General features: G+C 40.7%; 1 protein-coding gene across 1 annotated transcript; it reads right to left on the reverse strand.

Annotated features, from left to right (window-relative positions):
• Positions 1–5696: 5696 nt before the first annotated feature.
• Positions 5697–17098, reverse strand: LOC124280707 (A disintegrin and metalloproteinase with thrombospondin motifs 9-like). The gene is made up of 7 exons (XM_046716691.1): positions 16802–17098; positions 12962–13689; positions 10625–10727; positions 9873–10141; positions 8368–8544; positions 6982–7129; positions 5697–5837 (listed from the first exon to the last, which is right to left on the reverse strand). Exons 2-7 carry the CDS (start codon positions 13346–13348, stop codon positions 5797–5799), a joined length of 1125 nt encoding a protein of 374 aa, XP_046572647.1. The 5' UTR covers positions 13349–13689; positions 16802–17098; the 3' UTR covers positions 5697–5796.
• Between the last annotated feature and the right edge of the window lie 6321 nt (positions 17099–23419).

The following is a 23419-nucleotide window of genomic DNA, read 5'->3' on the forward strand; positions in this document are numbered from 1 at the left end:
GAGTATTTTTTATGCATTTTTTGTACCGGTTTTGTCTTTCATGTTGAAGTTGGAGATGAGAAACACTTAACAATAGAGTGCGGATCTCCTGACAAAGTAACTAAAATAGTGAGTTGTATGATTCTTGTCCGGATACATATACAATTGAGTTCGTTTAGTAGGAATATCTTTCTGGCTTCTACATCGAAGTAATACCTACTTGTATGATAACACTGTTTCAATAAGGTTTCACTGACTGACTGACTGAGTTTGGTTTTACGCCGCTTTTAGCAATATTCCAGCAACATCACGGCGGTCAATAAGGTTTCAACAGGATGTTCAAAGAGGTTTTCGGATGTATGAGCGATCACTCGAATCCTTTTTCAAATCATAAAAACAGAGGTTCACTCAGCCATTGAATTGTTTTGTGGTTTTTGAGAGTAACTTCAGCTAATGCAAATAGGTCTTTGATCAGTGATGTAATATAATAGAGAATTCATTACCATTAGTGAGTGAGTGAGTGAGTGAGTATGGTATTACGCCGCTTTTAACAATATTCCAGCAATATCCCGGCGGGGGACACCAGAAATCGGCTTCTCACATTGTACCCATGTGGGGAATCGAACCCGGGTCTTCGGGCCACCACCCCTGACTATTAGTACCTATGCGAAAGAATAAAATACTTTCAGCAGGTGACTGGGTGGTGGGTGGGTGGCCTCACAGACTATCGATACATAGGATATGCCCGTATCAAGGTAATTCACCCCCCACCCCACCCCCCAATATTGGATGCCTCGATAAACCTCGATTCACGCTAAATTCTCGCATGACATGGATAAACAAAGCTATATTCCGCGACGTAAGTATTTCTTTTTGCTGTTCAACTATGTCTCACCTTCATTTGGCCATATTTGGCCATTTTGACCGCTTATTGGCCGATATCCCATTTCTGTAACTCGTTACTTGTTCCTATAGTAGTATAGGGGCATATCCTATGTATCGATAGCCTGTGGGTGGCCTAGTGGTTAAAGCGTTCCCTCGTCACGACGAAGACACGGGTTCAAATCCTGACATTGGTACAAAGTTTGTTTCGTTGTTTAACGCCGAACTCAGCAATGCTCCAGATATTATGACGGCGGTCTGTAAATAATCGAGTCCTTTCCTTTGGGTAATGAATCATGAAAAGGAATATTGAAAAATACATTGGTTAGTAAACAAATGTTGAATATTGTGTTATAGCAGGTTTAAGTCCTTTGGTATATTTTTTTAATATTGCCCTGTATCTGTATTTGAGTATTTAAATAATTCTTGTTCGTATTTTGTTTTGATAAGTTTGCCTTTTCCTTCTTTCTTGTTTAACGCCGCACTCAGGAATTTTCCAGATGTATAACGGCAGTCTGTAATTCTTGGCACCTGGACCAGACGAATCAGTGATTGACTTCATGAGCATCGATCTACGTAATTAGGATACGATGATATGTGTCCCGATCCCGTTAGTCGCCTTGTACGACAAGCATGGGTTACTGAAGATCAATTCTAACCCGGATCTTCACGGGTCTGGTACAATGTGTGAAGCCAGGGTGTTGTGTTCCTCGCCGAGATATTGCTGGGATATTGCTCAGAACGGCGTAAAACAATACTCACTCATCATCCGGGTCACATCGGACTCGCACCTGAAACACAGTTCACCCGGATCGAAATTGAACTTAAAGACCCAGCATGTTACATACAATGCTCACTGATTTAAACCTCTCGGGGCATTACTATATCAAAGGAAATGTAATGCAACAGAACTTCGCAATCTCAGATTCTCATTTGTATGCGGAACTATTGCTGTGGGCTGCTTTGTGCCATGTCTCTATGCATTATTGATGCTACTAGTTTGAGTGGGTGGTGGAATTAAATTGACTGTTTGACTCTTCTGTTTACCTTTGACGTGAGGTGGGAGGTTTCTTTCAAGTTTGTCAGCACCTGAATCGTTTGTGGTTTCACCACTTTAGTCAAACAGTAAACGGAGGCATCACTTTCTGCTTACCTGACACCTGAAACAGGTATATTGAGCTGTGAGCACGGAAACGAAACTATTGGTCAGGCCCCGTTCACAAAGCTATCGTAGCGCTACGACTGTCGTACCTCCTATACTTTAACATAGACTTACTGTACTGTTCAAAGCTGGTGAGTTGGCTTGGATGGGTTGGATGACTTTGAAGTGACTTTGAAGTGAGAGTGGGTATGCTTTTAGCAATATTCCAGCAATACCACGGCTGGGGACACCAGAAATAGTCTCAGCACATTCTACCCATGTGGGGAATCGAACCCGGATCCTCAGCATGACGAGTGGACGCTTTAACCATTAGGCTACCCCGCAGCCCCTACTGTTAAATAGGCCAGGCTGCAACTGTGGAAACAATTATTTGATATACTGTGAAAAATGTCTTTCCGTGCGAGTCCTATCGCGCTCAACCATATCTCTGGACGTAGCGACTTGAACAAAGCCAATATGTCACGGTACAGGATTTCATGCATAACGCAGAAGCCATGCTCAACATTATGCAATGTAGTGTCTTCAACAACACCCTGGATATTACAAAACGTGAGCAACATAGGTTCTTAGGTTCAAACATGTTTTCAGAGGTGAGGCATCGTAATACGAATAGGGTCGGTGGGGTAGCCTAGTGGTTAAAGCGTCCGCTAGTCACGCCGAAGCCCCCCTCAATTCCCCACATGGATACACTGTGTGAAGCCCATTTCTGGTGTCCCCCGCCGTGATGTTGCTGGAATATTGCTAAAAGCGACATAAAACTAAACTCACCCAATCACTGTAATACGAATATCTGATCAATACAGCTTACAGTTTCTCGTTTACATTTATAGGACGTGGAATACAGATTTACAAAGCCTATAAACATATATACATATAAAGTTCAAAGTTTATGAAATTATTTATTAAATTGAAACCTTATCTTCAGATACAGTTGGCACACTGACGTAGCATTTAGCATTATTCCAGCATCATCACGGCGGAGGACACCAGAAATGGGCTTCACACATTATACCCATGTGGGGAATCGAACTTGGGTCTTCGTCGTGACGAGCGGACGCTTTAACCGCTTGGCTGCTCCACCGCCCCTGTGTCAAGATCAATGTAGGTTTCGAGAATTAAGATGAGGTGAGGTGAAAATTTGGATTGAGAATATTTCGCTCCTATGACGACGTGCATGCGTGTGTGTGTGTATGTGCGGCTGCTTGTACTAGCCCAGACTGAAGCTGGTTTTATAGTGCTAGCCCACCATGCCGCAGTGAAGCATGGATACCCCACTCAGACACATTATGTCCTTGTTGTACCCATTAATGCCGAGCGCCATGCAGGGACCAACAAGTACCATATTTTAACGTCTTTTGGTATGACGCGGTCGGGGATCGAACCGGCTCTAACCACTAGAAATAAGGGTCACAGATAACCAGTCCGTTCTTTCTGTCCGGTTCGCCATACGTCATCACGGATTGCTGACTGGAGCCCCGAGCGACTCCTAGTTGCATTATGGATAAGTTAACGATACATGCCCATCAAGTTACAATCAGTCTGTTATGTCCAAATGAAACTGTAGAATATTCATTGGAGTAGGATGCAACATTGCCCATCCTGACGTCAACCATCTTTGTCCTACTTCTGTTAATGTAAATTACAATCATGCATAAATTATATACTTGTATTCAAGGACGACAGGAACAGTCGAGACTCACTGGGCGAGGGGCACTCTGTCCCGGACTGCTGAATGAAGGCTCGAGTGAGTAAGTGAGTGAGTGAGTGAGTAGGTGGATGGGAGAGTGAGTCAGTGAGTGAGTGGGTGGGTGAGTGAGTGAGTGAGTGAGGTTTTACGCCGCTTTTAGCAATATTCCAGCACTATCACAGTGGGGACTCCACACATTTGACCCATGCGGGGAATTGAACCCGGAATCGTTACTCATCAATCATCAGTTGTTCTGGTGCAGACTTGATTGTTTATAATCTGGAATATTTTTTGCTAAAAGCGTCGTTAAACGCCCACCAAAACCCAAACAAACAGAAACAAGCAGGCAAAGGCTTCATATTTAAATAAGTAGTTACCTCTGTGCAGTCAATGATGTTTGAATACTGTTGTGCATGTCATCGTATCCCAATTACGTAGACCAATGCTCATCATGTCAATCACTGGATTGTCCGGTCCAGGCTCGAACAAATTCGATTAAATAATGGAGTCTGAATAATGGACCACCCGATCCCGTTAGTCGCCTCTTACGATAAGCATGTCACTGAAGATGAAATCTAACCCGGACCTACACGGTTTTTTTACGAAATGGCTATATACCGGGGACATCGTGACAACATGTGGATTTCAGCAGTGTTCTTGAAGGTCATTTAGAAGTTGGTCGAACATGACACGTTAAACAACAACAGAAGGTGACATCAGGTGGATGAAAGCGCAAGAATTAGCTGTGAAACTGTGTAAAGAATAAGAAGTTCTTATCCATAAAAAGTGGCATGTATTCCAGAAGTTAACCCAATGAAGCCAGAACTATACTATTGTCGGTATATATGTACATATAGTTGGTTTACATGTACATTCTATAACTACCCTATGCTTGTATTCATGTTCTTTTTGTGAGCTTAATGTCACGATGTGAATTAACTAAGCAATACAGTGGGAGAATGTACACAATGATTTTTTTTACTATGATCGACAAACTCCGTTGTTTTGCACGTAAGCATCAGAACACTATTTCAGAACAGTCCCCGAACTTGTAGGTGTCCCCTCCCCTCCCCTCTAACAACACCAGGTTCACAATCCCAGGAGCTCTTGAATCAACACCCGGTGTCACACACCCGGAACTCTTGATACAACACCCGGTGTCACACACACGGAACTCTTGAAACAACTCCAGGACAAGTGATGTACAAAAAGAATGTTTTTTATTTCTCATGGTACAACTTGTCGGGCAGGGCGAACAGCTTGTAGAGTCCGACAGAAGCTACCAGGGGAAGGCTGCGACACTTCTGCAGTAGATGGTCTGGACTGATTGGTCAGTTCGTTCCTTCAATTCCCTGGCTTGCTTTTCTTCTGGTCTATCAGCGGTCTTCCCGCTGTCTGTCGGCACTTCTCGCGTTTGCTTGTCCTGCCCGCTTTTTAAAAAGGCAGATGAACGACTAACAATCTGCTTAGGTCTATAGTTCTTATGGACATATTCTGCTCAGCTGGACATATTTTGACGAGCTTGACATATGTCCACCAAGTGTCCTCGCCAACTGACTGACTGAGTTTGGTTTTAAGCCGCTTTTAGCAATATTCCAGCAACATCACGGCGGGGGACACCAGAAATGGGCTTCACACATTGTACCCATGTGGGGATTCGAACCCGGGTCTTCGGCGTGACGAGCCAACGCTTTAACCATTAGGCTACCCCACCGCCCATCCTCGCCAACAGTGTTACATAGGTTATTGAGAGGATCTAAAACCTTCTCAGGTACCTTCTTTAAGTCGCATTTAGAAGCTTGCAGGATGTGGAGAAACAGTTGCATGGACAGACAACTTGCAATAGATTTGACGTTGATGCTGATGCTGATACCGTTATCAAGCGCATCTATTTAAAAGTTGTCTATCAATTAAAAATGTTTTTCTTCCTTCATAGAAATGTGACGTTAGTGTGACATAGGATCAATAAAATGCTTAACTAAAAAGTTCAGTTTACATTTATAAGTGCTTTGGTGACATCAACAATCAACGGTTTGTAAGAATTCCCAAAATCAATAACAATATATATTTCTCTTTCAGATATCCTTCAGAGACATCTCACCAGCGTGGCATTCAATTGAGGAAGATCTGGAAAACAATGATAATTTTTTTTATAAATAATAAAACAGAAGACAAAACGAATGTTTGCATTGTAAGTTTTCTTGATGAGAGTGTCTGAAAAGATAAAAGTTTCATAATAGTATTATTCAAATATTGTTTCAATCACAATATATTAGAATTTGTCAAGTGTATATATAGATATATATCTGACATATCCTCATAAGTGGAGAAATATAAATGTAATTCTAGTATTATTTCATGTTTGAAGCACCAATCATTTCATTTCGTTAACCTTTCTAAGTACTCAAAGAAGTTAATATGACCGTTGTAAGCTTAAAATATACTGATCAAAACAAATAAGGGAACATATGGAAGTCCAGCTGTTCCTTTGTTCTTTTTAAGGTTTCTTTGCATTGCACTGTGGCTGAAAATTTGAGAACGAATAAAAAGAAAACTGCGATGAAGTGGTGTTCCCTTATTTGTTTACCTTAGTATAATTAAATGACCATTATTCAAGCACCACCTGAATCCAAGAGCAACTTAAAAATTAAGCCCAAACGGTATCAGACCCTAGCATACTGGAATGCACATGGGTCGCATATTACTGTGCATGCTACAATGGGAGAGGTGCCACATCCTCCTTGTCTGACTCCGTCCGGACAATTAACATATTCAGTTGTCACCAATGTTGGATGAAGCGTGTGTGTACATTGTGAGATATACCAGTGACTCGACATACCAAGACAAAATCAAAGGCTTTTTTCAAAGCCTATAGAAAGAAGGAAATAGGGAAGGTGCCAAAATACTCATTGTCTATCGCCCTTGGATAATGACCATAGTGATCTGACACCATTGCTTCATTAAGTATGTGTAGACTTTTTGAGATACCAGTGACACTAGTTCCCAACACAAAATCAAAGGATGTCTTCAAAGTCTATAAAAAAAGGGAAATACGGAAGGGACCAAAATATTCCTTGTCTAGGTCCTTCGGACAAAATGCCTGTTTGTAGATACTTTAACACATAAATAAAATACTACGCTCAGCCAAATTGGCTGTTGATACTTTGATTTTTGATCAGTAGTTACGTGATCCATAAATAATAGAATGGACGAACAAAGTGGTTATTCTGTCGATATATTTTTGCATGTATATTATTGCCCTGAGTCTTACCTTCCGACCTGTTCAGATCAAGGAGTAGCTGATTCCCATCGGGAGTGCACCCCCCGCAGAACCCTCCACACTGGACATTCACCACGGCGCCTCCTTCTGTCCTATTCACTAGCGCCAATGGGAGCCAACCATATGTTTTCCATTTTTGCTGGTAAGGAAATAACAGATAACTGTCAACGATCCTGACACAACCAAGGGACGCAACTGGAGCCGCAGCATCTTAGACGTCAGGAACATGTAATGGACGGATTTAATAAAAATGCAGTCAGTTGATAAAAGAACTGAGTCAGTTGAGTGTAACGCCACCTTGAACTGCACTGAGCTGGAGTTTAGTTGGTTGGTTGGCTGTTAACGCCGCACTCAGCAATATTCCAGCTATATGGTGCCGTTTTGTAAATAATCGAGTCTGGACCTGACAATCCAGTGATTAACGGCATGAGCATCAATCTACGCAACTGGGATACGATGACACGTGTCAACCAAGCCAGCGACCCTGACCACCCGATCCCGTTAGTCGCCTCTTATGACAAGCATAGGTTGCTGAAGACCAATTCTAACCCGGATCTTCACGGGTCAGTTTGAGGAGAAATGGGGAAAATGAAACCAAGGTAATAAAAAAATGCACAATATCTTTTCGAATGAATGATCATACATACATATAAAATATAGAAATGTCTATTTTCAGCTGGAAGTTCCATTTGGGTCTGTATTTAACTTGCATCTCGCGAGATTGTAAACACACTGGTACCGGATTGATTAGTTTTATTAGTCCCCATGACTATACCCAAACACACAATCCAGAGCCTTACTATCTACCGCTAGGACTTTCGGTATGCAATTATGAATGTCATTTCTGTTAATGGTTGTTGGGGCGGTGGGGTAGCATAGTGGTTAAAGCGTTGGCTCGTCACGCCGAAGACCCGGGTTCGATTCCCCACATGGGCACAATGTGTTAAGCCCATTTCTGGTGCACCCCACCCCCGTGATATTGCTGGAATATTGCTAAAAGCGGCGTAAAACTAAACTCAGTCAGTCAGTCAGTTAATGGTTGATATAAACAAATCAGTCAAAATTTGCCGTCCAGATGCAACTTAGAGTGTAACCATATAACGCTGCTACTCCATTGGTGCTAAAGGTATTTCCAAGGTAACATTCGACAAGATCCGAATATCGTATTTTAACGATAAAACACTTGGATGGATATTTTATCAGACGCAAAGATAATATTTTGGGCGAATTTTGTCCTCGGTAAAAAAAAAAAGTCCTCGGTAAAAAACACACCGTGGAACTACCTCGCTTTTAATCTCCATACGGGTGCTTAATGGAAGAAATACGGTAATAAGACGACCAGTGGATATATATACGTTGTAATTCAAAGCCGTTCACCTTTTCACTGACGACAAAACCAGTGTGACTGAGGTCAATGAAGAAGTAACCCTTGAGGCCGCACGCGCTCAGGACGCCATTGTCATGCTCAGAGTAACAATCTTGTGCCTGTCCGTAGCGGAGAGGTTGGCCGACAACTTCGGCAAAAGTTGCGTCCTCTATGTCAACGGCCAAAGTCTGAAATGTTAATCGAAACGAGAATAATTGGTTAGAAATATTTACTTCTGACCACCCGATCCCGTTAGTCGCTTCTTACGACAAACATGGGTTGATGAAGACCAATGCTAACCCGGATCCTCACAGATGACGCCCTTGTGGCCAGTAGCTCGGCCCGGAGCAGGCAAACAATGACTAATGGAGGAGTGTAGGCGAATCGTCGCCGGTTGAACAATTTTCTCACCGGCTACTTATTTTGAAGGCCACTTGTTTTGCAGCCCATGTTCCAGCTGCATGACGTCATTTAACTAAGTTGAATGAATTTTAACAATGGTTAATGTAAGGAACGATGACAGTCACTGACACTGAGGCCGACCATCCGACTTAAGAAGGACCATAAACACAAGGGAACCTTCAATCTTAGAAAACTGCTAGGTGCCGCTTGAGCGTTAAGAATTATCTGGAGATACGTTAGATTATCAATAGTCTGTCCAAACATTGAACACGCTGAAACTGATCTGGGAATGTCGTACAAAAGAAAATATATCACTATAAAAACACTTTTCAAAATATTAACTATTAAAAAAATAAAAATAATAATCCGGAAACACCCGTTTTGTCCAATAATTTCGAAACTGTCGGCCAGTTTGAATTCCATGACGACCGGAAAATTTGATCAATGAATCAGCCTTATGAGCACACAAAAAAACCTTCACTTAAAATAACCTTGTTCCTTTACATTGAGTCACTGGATACATTAGGTTTTGGAAGTTCAGAAAACATGGTTGAAGGAACGTACATCTGTACCCTGGGATAGTGGGTAGAGACCACAGAGTGCAGAAGGTAGTTCGATCCACGACCAATTCATAGCAAAACCATAAAAATAAGGTACTTATAGTTTCCATGCCTAGTATCTCGGCTAGGATTTTAAAACGGCATGGTGGAGAGTGGTCCTGTGCATAGAGCTATGGTCACAAATCAGATTAATATAAGCAACGTTGGGCGCGGAGAGTTTTTGGATGGGTGACCGTGTTTGGCAGCTTGACTCCTGTGAGTATCTAGGACTTCTGTCCTGCCCCACAATGAAGCATATATGACACATGTGGTCTCACCTTAGGCAAGTGAGTTTCTGCAAAATTGCTTCTGATCACCCAGCAGAAAATGGGTACCCGATGGGATAAGTGACTATTAACCTTCTCGCGCTTCACAGGCAGTTTGGGTTATTAGGGGTGAAAATAATCAGATTGTCCGCTTTGAGCTGGATATGAAGCCTGAAAAAGCGCGTTATAAATATTCTTCATTGGTATTATAATTCCGGCCTATTACACTTTGAATGTGTGATCACTTACTGTTTCGTTCAGTCGTATTTTACGGTACGTCGTTTCTTTACGTTGGCCATGAACGTACTCTCCTTTACACTTGTGGTTCCTGATGTTGGGCTCCACGCCAACATTCGGCGTTGACAAAGTCAGGAACGTCTTGGGCGTAGTCTCGTTCATTCCGTGACAAAACAATCGTCTTGGAGCGCCATCAAATTGTTCAAGAAATATCCAGTATTCGCCATCTTCTTCACTTCCGGTACAAAGTTTTACGTCTGCGCATGACGTCGGGCGACGTACTAAAAAGAAATAACGGATGAATTTGTAACAGGGTACGGAAGAGGGTAATTCAATGTCAATCACGCCAGTTTTGTGACAAAAGCTCAAGATCTGAATATACGTCACGTCCTTTTAGGATCTGTTTGGACCAAAATCCACGAAATTTGGTTGTTGATTGTTTAATATCGTAAATGCAGCTAAATTTAGGCGGCCATATCATAATTGAGTCTGGGCAGCCTATTGGTTAAAGCGTTGATTCGTCACGCCGAAGACCCGGCTTCGATTCCCCAGATGGGTACAATGTGTGAAGCCCATTTGTGGTGTCCCCCACCGTGATATTGCTGGCATATTGCTAAAAGCGGCGTAAAACCATACTTACTCACTCGGAGACGGCTCAAAGTCAGCCTCGTGAAAACATCCTGTGACACAAACTTCTGCTTATATTATAATTTTACTTTGTTGGGTATGCAATATAAAACGTTTCAGACAAATTTGTCAGATACCTTTGTCATCTAAACTACAAGGGGCTTGCGCTGTCCAGTTCGCTCTGCTCCTACAAACGTCAAACTGAGAACAGTCGTGATTGGCACAAACTCCAACCAGTCTCTGAAAAAGCGACAAAACGTTGTCAAAAACAAAGAAAATAAAAACATTACAGATGGAAATAACTGAATATTATTCGTAATTTTTTAACTTCTCACTAATGAACAAATAGAAGTCAAAGTAACCAACCAGGAACAGACCTGTATCGAACCTCAGGGACCTGGATCCGGGATTTGAATTTTAAAGGAGGACTAAAATTGACTCACATACGAAAGACATGGGTTAACGATGACTGCAAACAAGCTAAGAAGGCACGGAAAAAGACTGTGCATTACTCCGTCGTTATCCCATGGTCCACTACTGGAATATCTTCAAGATTTGATCCTTAAGGATCCGGGTTAGAACTGATCTTCAATATCCCATGCTTGTCGTAAGAGGCGACTAACGGGATCGGGTGGTCAGGCTTGGTTGACACATATCATAGTATACCAATTGCGAAGATCGATGCTCATTCTGTTGATCACTGGGATGTCTGGTCCAGACTTGATTATTTATAGACCGCCGTCGTATAGCTGGAATATTGCTGAGTGCGGGGTAAAACTAAACTCACTCACTCATATCAACTCCGAAACACTTGGGCATCGGGGTAATTTCATTCTTCATGGCCATGCCATAATTGTCCCCATGATTAAACTTGGACATACCGATCCTTCAAATTCATTAACATGCCGCGTTTGCAAAACCATGAAACGCATGACAGATAATCGACCAGTGTTTACTTGGAAACCACTAACCAAAACAATCCCATATACAATGTGTTTTCGGTAAAAACAGAAGTTCCATCGATTACTACTTGGAATAATAATGAATAAAAAATTAATCACATTCGGTTTCTCGTTTTCGATCTAGAAAAAGCAAACAACACTACGTGGACTAAAAGATTGTCTCATTATTTAGCATCAAGGTTAACAGTTCATCAAAACAACTGACCGATCGCTTTGTGAATGATATAAATGTGTTTTGTCGTCGTAAAAATATGCATACTACTGAACGGCAGTTGAAATTGTGTTTAAAAATTCATAATGATGTTTAGAAAATGGATTTAAAGTCTCCAAAACCAAAACCAGTTTTGGCAGCAAACACAAACATCACAAAGACTCTCAAGGAGTTGATTTTAGATGACAACACTATTAAAGTTGTAAAAGTGGCTCAATTCATAGGTTTATTCTTTGGTCAGCATTTGACCTTTCAGACCAAAGATATTTAAAAAATAATGCCTGAAGGCTATTGGTATTTTTCAAGTTCTTTTAACTCAAAGCAGGGATTATATTCGAAAACCCTCTTCCAATTATACAGAGCTCTGATCCGTTCTCAACTTGAATACGGTCTTATCAATTATGGTGGAGTTTGTAATAACAATCTATTATTGTAGATTCATCATCAATGACAAAGGTTTCGATCCTTTAAAATGTCACCGAATCTAAATTTTCGTTCTACTAAATTCAGTCCTGCATATGACTGTGAGTATTTTTATGATATAATGTGAGTGAGGGAGTTGGGCTAAGGCGCCAGGCTAGTGATCCAGCGAGCATGAGGTGTCGGGATCGAGCCCACCTGTGACCGGGTGTAAAAACCTTGGAGTCAACTTTGTGTGCAGACTCTCTCAGTGTTGTCACAACCCCTAGTGTACAGTACACAACCCTGTGCACTCAAAAGAACCCACGAATCCGTTGGTATATGACCAGATGGTGGCCACATGAATACGTGCAAACACCCAGTTGCGGGTACAGCAACATGCAGTAAAATTGGACAAAGTACTGTGACTATGTGTCCCAGTCCACCCAGCAGTGAATGGTACCTGTAAGGATGAGAAAGCCACAATAACTCGGTGCGCCTAGTGGCTGCAAGAGTTCTATGATCCCCAGAGAGTTGAGATTGATAATATGATGTGCCGTTGAGATTGACATCCAATGATCGAGGGGGAAAAATACCAGCACCTTGAGCATGTACTAGTTGTCTGGGTATGTGCGCTATATAAATTTCCTATTCTATCCTATCCTAACTCCGTTAAGAACAGTGTTCCGGTTATATCCCAGTGCGTCAGCTTAACATGGGAGGAAATAAAAATGATGCCGGTATAAGACGTCCACCATTTTTTTAAACCCCGAAAATGTATGGTGCTGACAAACTTAGAAAAAGAACAAGATCGCAACTGGGTTTCTGGCGTGCCAAAGGGACGCAACTCTACATAGCTAATTGCAGCGCCTAAGATAACAGGTAACCTAAATATACCTCACCTGTGGCCATCTGCTGATGTCTGAGAACACAAAGGACGAATTGTTGACGAGTTGACTCGTCGCGGCATCCTCGTTCAGTTGACACAAACCAGACTGGATGCTGAAGTTGATGGATCTACATCTCTTCCGGTTCAAGCAGTGAGCAGCGCAGGTCATAATGCCCTCCGCCTGTAGGACCAAGAAGGTCGATCCCGCGACCTGGACAGACCTCTCCAGGTGATGGACATTGTCCAAATTGGTACACGTGTTGCCTTGACCGGACACAGGTATGACTAAACACGCCCACAACAAGAAGGCTAATCCAGCTGTCATGATGGAGGCGTTAACAAGATGGCGGTATAGATATACGTTAATAAGATGGGTTTGTCTGCTGCTCGGATTGACCATTACTCGTGTGTCGGGTCTAAATGGTCAATAGTGTTAGGGGCATCGTGTCCTGATAATGGCATCCAATACTCAAACTGTTCAGAAGTATATGTACATTTTACATACCAAGGGCCTGAATAACGTGCTTTAACGCCCTATCTACGCTGTATTTGTCGTGGAATCCAAGATTTCAAAGCCGTGAAAATAGTCATTTTCCCGGAATATAACCATTTGCCACCTTTCATCGACTTCTGATGATCAAAACCAACTCCTTTGTTTTAAGGCTCACGTATTTCCCGGCGTGCTTTAACGTCAATGCTGCAGGATGCCGGATGTATGTTGTTCATGTTGATGCTCCAGTTCTGAAAGACGAACAAGAAATGAAAAAACACATACATTCAGCAATGAGTGAGAAAATGAATTACGATTTCCAGGGACAATTCAGTCATGTGATGAGCGAGTGAGTATGGTTTTGGGCCGCTTTTAGCACTATGCCAGCAATATCACCTTGGCGATCGAACTCAACACCACTCCAATTTCAGCTTCTGTAATGGAAACATTAATACATGGCAAGAACAAAGAGAACAGCCAACAGGAAGAGGGCGAGATCACCCACAAGGCCACCCTGTTGCGAAGTGCTGAGAAGAAATTGCTATCGGTTTGCAAGAATACCAAAGGCATTCTCCACGACTCTCATGCTCTGGAGATCCTGTAGTTCAGCTTCTGACAGACCTCTTCTTGATCATTAGATACTGACGAAGGGCAAACGCATCATCTGCAAGTATGAAATAAGGCAGATCCAGATCATCATTTGGCAATGGTTCAGGTTCGGGCAAGTACACGTTACCATCTCCTTTACAGTCCGTCAACTCTGAGGCATTGAAGATTTGTGCACCTGACATATGACCCAGGCCTCCGACGTCCACCTATAGAAATCTGTAAATATCCTCTACAAGGGCCAACAGGACAATGGAGAAGAAACCCCTGTAGTTGTGGCAGAGGCTTCCACTACCAGGTGGCTTACGAATCGCGGCGTGTTTTCTATCGAGGACACCAACAGCATGATTGAGATTCCATCTCTGCTCGACTTCCAGACTGATGGTCTTCCAATCCCCTTGAGTGCAAGACATGCAGTCACTGTATCCTTGTAGTGGTCTATGATGGTTTGGCACACCTCTGGGAGAAAGATGTCTATGGTGTGTCTTGACACCCTGAAGTCTTAGGAGAGGGATTGGTGCTTGTCTCCAGAGGTTAGGTGCCTTATGGTAACTACTAACTTTAGATCAGCGTGCAGAGCTTTCCTGAAGTTGGTGTCTTATTTTAAGTCTGGGAGACAGGGCATTAAGCAGTTCATCAAACATATCAGGAGGCATACGCAGATAGTTTTAAGAATGAAGTCTGAGTTCAGATAGGAGATTGTCATAGTTTCCAAAGTGCAATCTTCTTTCCAACCTCAACCACGGACGTACCCAAAACGAATCGTAGATATATCACCGCAGAATCGTGATTTAAACGTAGCCAATCGGACAATACTGGGTGAAATCGTATCAACAACAGGTGCTCAATCGAAGTGTTATCGGCATATATACGTGAATCTACAGTCACTTCATCGTCCATTACGTAGGTTTCCGTAGATACTGCGTAGAAAAGGAAAATATAAACAAAAACTGGCCGATGGAGAACGATAACATCGTAGGTGACGAATCGGCACTGGTCGGGATAGGTCGTAGCCCAGTGAAATGGGGGCATAACAGACTTACGACTGTCGTAGCGAGTCGAGCGGACGCTTTAACCATTTGGCTAATCCACCGCCCGGGACCAGGGGGCCATTAAAGTATTGTCGGAAATGCTAGAAAAATGCTTTTTAGCCCTAATGTCTTTATAAGGGTGATAAATGTACTATGTTGTCAATATATCAACTCGCCTATTGTCTACCTAATTTTTATTTCAATCGATTTAACATTCCCATGCATTTAAAGGGCAGTTTACAGGAGAGAATTTGGTACCAAAACAGCAACTTAAGATTTTTTCTGAGTTCAACAACAGAAATCTGAAATAGTCTTTACATTTATGCTAATAATACAGGTGGTGTAAAATATAGATTAACGTTTTTCCTAAACAAATAAATGTGGAATGTTTGTATTAGTTTACTTAATTATCGTTTTCTTTATGGAAGAAATATTAATATAAATGTTAAGTCTTGATAAATAAGTTTCCCGGCATGCATGCACATCTTTATCACAGCGTCCACTATGGCCAACGATTTGCAGTCGATTGTTGCAAAGGTTTATAGGTTTTTCTGCTTAAAAAAGACAGAGTTACAACTTTCATTAGTTTAGAAAGGGTTTATTACAGAACTTGTAGAGCTGTTGGCATGTCTTACCAACAAGTTTACAATATTGTAAACAAATCAGACAAGACAGGGACCGTCTCAAATGCAAAACCGGGACGTAAAACCATCCTTGACAACTTTGACAAGGGAGTGCTTAGACGGGCGGTCTACAAACTTTATGAGAAGAAAAATATATATATTCTAAAGAAACTACACCAGTGACTTCGTTAAATCTTTGGCCAATGTTCACAACTAGATTAAACTGACCGAATTACATCCATATTTTTTCAATGAAATATACTGTTGACATGCAAAACATTTATTAAAACGTTGCACATTTCTACAATCAATCGATAAGATAACACAAGTCATAGGATTCTTTCCAATGTACAGTAATTCGTATGTTTATTTCAAAACAAACACACATACACAAATGACCCCTTACATAACTGATACGTATACTATACGTATACATATTCAACATTTTGCAGAAAACATCTATTGAGATGACCCCTCGCCCGAGCGCGTGCTCAGGTGTCAATTTCACCTGTCGATACCGTGCATGCTGATGACGTAACAGAGGCAGTTAATGTTTGTTTCAAATAACGTCCAACTACCCCTTATTTTTCTAAGTTTTTGGTATTTTCATCAGTAAAAACACATTTTAGAGCATGTCTCAAAATTTATTCCCTCGGTCTACATTAGGTAGATGTTTCTTGAAGTGATATTTGTTATTTAAGTAACTGTAATACCTCTGAATTTTAAATATAAGTCAAAAACCATTTTTCTAGCATTTCCGACAGTACTTTAGTACAGTTGGCTTGGCTACCTGTTAGTGGTGGTCGCAGTGACTAAACGACCAAGCAATCGATCATGTTTTCCCATAATCGAACACAAACAATTCTGGAACACTTGTTTTCATCAACCATATGTTTTACCAGGTTGTTTTTGTCTGTTACATTTCATAAGCACTACAAGCTTGTTCCAAGTCATCAATGAATTTATCTTAAAGACATCAAGAAATTTATGTTCCTATCATACTGGTCATCCTTTAAAGATGTGAAACATAATACTGTAGTTCAATCCTTCGGCTGAATAACACCTTGAGAGAAATGGAATTACATACCTGCATACCTGCATACCTGCATACCGGCGTGTTAAGCGTTGAAATGCAAAACGCTAAATGGTCAGTCCCAGTGACTCTTTGTTCCCCAGCACCAGTAACGCTCCGTCATATCCCTGCCTCAATGCCAACATTGACAGGTAATTGTTTCGGTTTGTCTTGGGAGACCAGCTTCTGTTTGATCAATAAGTATTTATGTTGCTTAGGAGTTTCCCTGGTTCGTTTGTGACACGCGTTTATACAGTTTTACAAAGACAGATTGAATCTGCAATAGTTGCTGCTTGATACATTGAGTTAAAGACACAGTCTGCGAAAGTCAGGTAAGTACATACCCAACAAGCATAGAACATGAGGAAAATGGAGAAGTAATGATTATATTTGAATAATTGATTGGTAGATTGATTGGTTGAGTGAGTGAGTCAGTAAAGCGCTTAAATCAACAGTTTACCTCAACCATCCCCTGTACAATGCTGAATGTTTGAAATTCGATATTACCAATCGATAGTGTTGATCGATGTTGTGAAAGTGAGTTCTTTGGAACAAAAGAAATATCATCAAAAGAAATAAGAAAAGATAATTCCTTGTTCATTAATATAATACCATTTTGGATGTGAGGTGAGGTGAAATTGGGTTTAACGTCGTACTTGAGAATATTTCGCTCATATGACGACGTGCATGCGTGTGTATGTGTATGTCCGGGTGCTTGTACTAGCCCAGACTTAAGCTGGTTTTATAGTGCTAGCTCAGTGAGATACCATGCCGCAGTGAAGCATGAATACCCCACTCAGACACATTATACTGACTCCGAGCCGACCAGTCTATGATGTACCCATTAATGCCGAGCGCCAGGCAGGGACAAACAAGTACCATATTTTAATGTCTTTTGGTATGACGCGGTCGGGGATCGTACCCGCGACCTTCCGCTCTCCGGGCGGACGCTCTAACCACTACATCACGTAGGCGATCTTTTCAATGTAGAATACACAGAGAAGTGTGTACGGGGTTCGGGCGTATTTCGACTTGTACTGTTAGAAAGGAAGGTATTAAGGGCTCAAAATGAACTTGGAAAAAACTTCAATTTGGCTCCAGCAAGTTTGCCAATTAATAGATGATCTGTCGAGGGACAATAGGGTAAAATGTGTCTTTTAAATGAATGAACTTTCATCTCCCTCCCTCTCTCTATTGATATTGCACTGTCACTAAAAAATTAATTGCTTTTCCATTTCAATGCACTTACACTGCAGTAACTTGTATTGACTTATGAACCTAGTTTATTTAAAAATAGATCACATTTCGTGTTTTTTTGGTTAGTTTCAAGCTGAATTCTTCCTCGTATAACTTTCGGTGCTAATTTACTGTTTCAGCTTGGAGGCTTGTTACACGTCATCATATTGGGCTCTATCTGGAGTATCTATATAGAACTACTGCCTCTATGGTACGACAGTATTCTGTATGGTCCCACTCGAGTTGGTAGTGGTAGGCAAGTTAAACTGAACAAATATTTCACGATTAAAACAGTAGACGGGTCTAATGACACCTCAAGAATATTTCGGTTAATGAATGCTTCTACAGCTTGTTTTCTCTTGAATAATGTTATTACAGAAATAACAGCCTTGATTCAGTGCATCCTCAATACACCATCACACGAAAGAATGCTTGCAACATTTGGATAACATGCATTACTTCCGTGTAACATGTCACCTGTGTGTTTCACGTAGCCACCAAATTCTGAACATGGGTCGGATGGTCGGCAAACACCCCCCCAACCCCCTCTCCCCAAAAAACCCAAAAAACCAAAACAAAACAACAATCAAATAAAGAAAATTAATAATTTTTTGTAATACTCTCTACAATTTCTCGCGTTCTTTGGACTTGTGGCAGCGTCTGATTACAAGATGAACATTTTATATGACGAGGCGCTGTTGGAATAGAAAAAAAGCCGTTTTAGTTTAGTTTAGTTAGTTGGGGGGCGAGGGTCGGTCGGGCGATGAGAAACACAAAAATAAAGTGCTGCCCATATGGTGTGTATTTAAACAAGGTATTGTTCCTCTCACTGTACCTAGGGTTGTACAGTGGGCGGAGAGTCATCATCACTACCCAGTCCCTAACAGTGACAAAAACCACAAAAGAAAAGAAAATATGTTTGTAATGTTGGTGGGTTTTAAAAATTGTTATCTGTCATATCCACCCAGTGATCAATAACATATTACTCAATTAAAAATATATATGTAATGACTTAATGAGTCCATTCATCACATATGCAGATCCAGAGTGGGTTGGGTGCAGGGGTGCGCACCTCTCCTTTTGTCCTGAAAGTTTAATAAATGACCATTGAAAACGGGTGAAAATGAAGTGTGCACCCCCCACCTCCCTCTGTATCCGATTATCACCACACAAAATGACTGTATTACCCAAATTTACTAACGTTAGGAAATATACGTTTCATCCGGCGGCCATATGAACAACGTTTGAAATCTACGTATCATCTGGCTGTCAGATTTACACACGTTTAAAGGGGTGTTAAAATAAACGAACACTCAACTCTGTATTTTCATGTATTTCACAGGTGTATAAATCTGGCCATTGTTTTCATGTGTTTTCTAGCGTGTGTAACATATGTAAATGCTGTGATTGTAGGACATGCATTTCAATACCTTTGAAATCTCGTATGATCAGGGTTAGGTTTGTCATATATTTAGTACACGCATAAATGGTTGGTAATAGGTAAATATAGTGTTACAAGATTAACACTACTTTAACACGTATTTCAATGGTACTGTAATGTAACTGTCACACCGGGTTCGTTAGCGCGTCGGACCACGCCATAACGCACGGAGATCATTAGAAACACATGGCGAAGTGATACCAATGACTGAGCACCACTATGAACGTGCCTGCCTTTTTTGACATACACATGATGTCTGTTTAAAAGGTTCAAATTTCGGGTCTATGGGCCAGAGCTATATGTATATTAGGGACTGTGTGTGTGCATGTGTGAGAGAGGGTGTGGGATGGGGTAGGCCTAGGGTAGGGTGGCGGCGGTGGGGTACTGATAAGGTAATACCGTTTGTACTGGAACACTTTTTATGGATAGACAACTTCAGTAGTAGTTAAAAAAAGTGTTCCACTTCATCATACCAGCTTCTAAATGCCACTTAAGGAAGAAATACCGTTTGTACTGTTTGTAATGGAATTACATTATAGTTTAAATAACTGACCTTAGGTACACGTCTATTAAATTACATTTGTGACGTCATTCCATTGTCTGCTCGCTCCATTACTTTTCAGGAATGGAGCGATGTGTACAAGCTTCAAATTAAAGACTTCATTTTGTCATTTTGACATATAACTTTGATAACAGAAATATTCCCAATACTTTGAATGTAATTTAAGTGGGTAATATCCTCGTAACTCTCCATTCCTTCAAAACAATGTGCCTCGGCCCCTCCGGGGCCTCGGCTCCATTATTTTTAAGGAATGGAGGAGAGTTATTCGGACATTACCCTCTACATATATGACATACAAGGAGAGACTGCTTATTGCAATAAAACACAGACAGGTGTGATCACACAGACATGAACCGGTAGGTCCCTAATGTTAGTGCACACTTGTATGAGTTATCATACTCATGATCATAGCTGCACAAATTTCATTATCTATACTTTCAAAAAAGATGATTACAATGTATTAATGATTCCCGATGTAAATTACTGTTGTAAATGTGTAAATATGCACATGCTTCGTATTAGAGCCGTGTTTCGTAGCCTAAGTGGGGAGACGATATATCTTGATACCAGTTTAATGAGTAAGTGAGTTAAAGTTTATAGGCAGTATTTCAGCCATATCGTGACTTAAAATAGTTATTACTTCATTAAAACCTGTGTTACATTCACACACACACACACACACACACACACACACACACACACACACACACACACACACACACACACACACACACACACACACACACACACACACACACACACACACACACACACACACACAAAGAGCTGTTGATGTAATAAAATTTCAGCATTTCACGCTAAAGAAGGTACAGTCAAACATGTTCAGCATGCCTCAAATAAATTTGAAACTAAAGTTTCCTTTGGGAAGTTGTGTTTCTACAATTCTTTCACAAACAATTCAATGTAATTTATATCAGAATTCAGAATCACTGAAAAAACTCTTAAGTCTGCTGTCTAAATTGTATCCTATCTTTGTTCTCTTTCTTAACAAAGCTAAGACATCATTCATAGTTGTGAATAAATGGTGTTTTTTTGCAAAACAACTAAAACATATTTCAATTACTTGAAGACAAGTATTGTACAGTTCACAGAGTTTGAAAAATGTTCACACTCTTTCACTTCTACACCAACTCCTTTGTTCATGTAACAGATACAAACAAATTCCTATAAGGCTCAATTTGTTTTTAAATTTCAGAAGGATTTCAATACTCCTTACAACTTTAAGTAGTACTTAAGTAGTATCGGGATATATCGTCTCTTGTGGCGATATATCGATGTATCACGGACCCTCGGGATATAAATATCCTGATGTATTGCCTAAATGTGTTTTGTATTGATGCATTCGTATCGCATTGTTGACAATGGAAACACCGCTCCTATCAATGAATCGTTTCACAACTACTTCAGATGGCCTCTTTTTGATTCGGAATACAGATATTGTCCCATACGGACGTTTTCTCAAATTTCAGTTGCCCGACGTAATATACTGTACACCTATTTTGATTCCATCTCTGGGGTAGATTATATAAAACTCTAGTGATTGCAATTAGTTCATAAAGTTAGATAACGAAGCAGGTTCTGAAATTATTGAACGCTAACTACCTGACATCATTTATGTTGCTTATGCGTTTTTAATTTTTTGCTTTTTGCTGTCTGATTTGTTATACATTAAATAATATGTTAATCATTTTGGCATCCTAATATCCTGGAATATAATGTGAACTTTTTAATCTATCAAAGTACCGAAACGTATTATCTGTATACCTGTTTTAAATTATCAGTGTGCAGAACATGTCACAAACATAAAAACTGAAGTATGGGTGTGGAAAGTGTGGGGGAAAACACGTGCAAAGTCTGTGAGTCAACTGAGATTATCCTTCAAAAACATCATATGTACATTTAACAATCACTTATCATTAAGTGCAACCAAAGCATTACAAAACGCCATATTTCCAGACAGCATAACATCACCTTTGGCCGGAGTTCCAAATATTTGATACCGAAAGCCTGCCAGTTAACTCAAAGGAAATAACCCTTGTGTTTTACAGTGATGGCTTAACATTAAGTTGTAAAACATTGGATTTGTCCAAGAGCACAATCAGTAAATTTTTGAAACGTTATCGCGACAGGGAAAATATAAATAACTCTGCTCGAAGCGGAAGACCGAAAGTCATTGGGATTCGTGGCCACACAACATTATCAAGGATTGTTAAGAAAGGGAGGCATAACAGTTTGTCTGACATTACTAGTGAATATAATACTTCAGTACCTGTACCTGCTTCAACTAGATCCATTCAGCGTGAATTACACCGTTTGGGCTATGATCGGAGGATTGTTTGTAAGAAGCTAGGAATTTGTGAGGTAAATCGGAAAAAACGTCTCCAATACTGTAGAGAAAAATTACACTGGAATGTTGATCACCACTAGCGAAAAGTAATATTCAGTGATGAAATGACAATAGTTATCAAGCCAGATGGAAAAATCAAAGTCTGGAGAAAAAGTCTGAAAGGTGGCTTTGCCACTGCCTCGGTTACTTAGCTGACAAACCTGCTCGCACTGTATAGTTAATGATGTGGGGCTACATAACTTACTGTGGGACCGGTGTTTTAGAGTTTGTGGCAGGCAACATGAACAGTCAGAAGTATATTGAAGTACTTGACAGGTGTTTGTGGCCAGTGATAACCAACTTCACCAATAAACAATGGATGTTCATGGATGACAATGCCACAATTCACCGCTCTGCTGCTACAGAAGCCTGGAAGCGAACAAATGAAATTGCCCCATTTTTCTGGCCTCCACAAACTCCAGATTTAAATCCAATTGAAAATGTGTGGCTTGTCCTGAAGAACACTGTGAAAAAACCCATTGCAAACGTGAGGACCACTGATGACCTCAAGGAAGCGCTTACGACTGCCTGGGAAAAACTGCCGATTGCATACATCCATTCGCTTTATTCTTCTCTTCCACGTCGCTGTCGACAAGTTCTAATATCAAAGGGTCACATCACTAAGTATTAACTTTATTGGACTACTGTAAGGTAAGATATTAATATGTAAAATTGGACTTAGCACTTAGGAGACCGGCTGTCATTTTGATAAAGTTGACAAACTTTTGGCATGTGAGTGTACAGGTCTTACAACATGCATAACCAGGTTTTACGTGCATAAACAGATCTTACATGCATAAACAGGCCTTACAACATGCATAATGAGATCTTACATGCATAAATAGGTCTTACATACACATCTTCTATTCATAAACAACTAGTACTTGACTGAGTGAGTTGGACTCCATGTTTCTTTAAAGGGGACATATTTTCGAACCGGAATTCCCCAGAGCTGCAAAAAGATTGTCGTTTTTTAAGTAGGGTTCTTTTTCAATGTAACCTT

Source organism: Haliotis rubra, unplaced genomic scaffold (assembly GCF_003918875.1).
Source record: "Haliotis rubra isolate DU_JTF1 unplaced genomic scaffold, ASM391887v1 Scf272, whole genome shotgun sequence".
NCBI classification, from domain to species: domain Eukaryota; kingdom Metazoa; phylum Mollusca; class Gastropoda; order Lepetellida; family Haliotidae; genus Haliotis; species Haliotis rubra.

Coding starts and splice junctions, on each gene's coding strand:
- LOC124280707 (XM_046716691.1), bottom strand. CDS start 13,348: ATGGTCAATCCGAGCAGCAGACAAACCCATCTTATTAACGTATATCTA. Junction 10,142..10,624: donor TTGTAGTTTAGATGACAAAG/GTATCTGACAAA, acceptor ATTTCTTTTTAG/TACGTCGCCCGACGTCATGC. Junction 5,838..6,981: donor TGATCTGAACAGGTCGGAAG/GTAAGACTCAGG, acceptor ATTGTTTTCCAG/ATCTTCCTCAATTGAATGCC.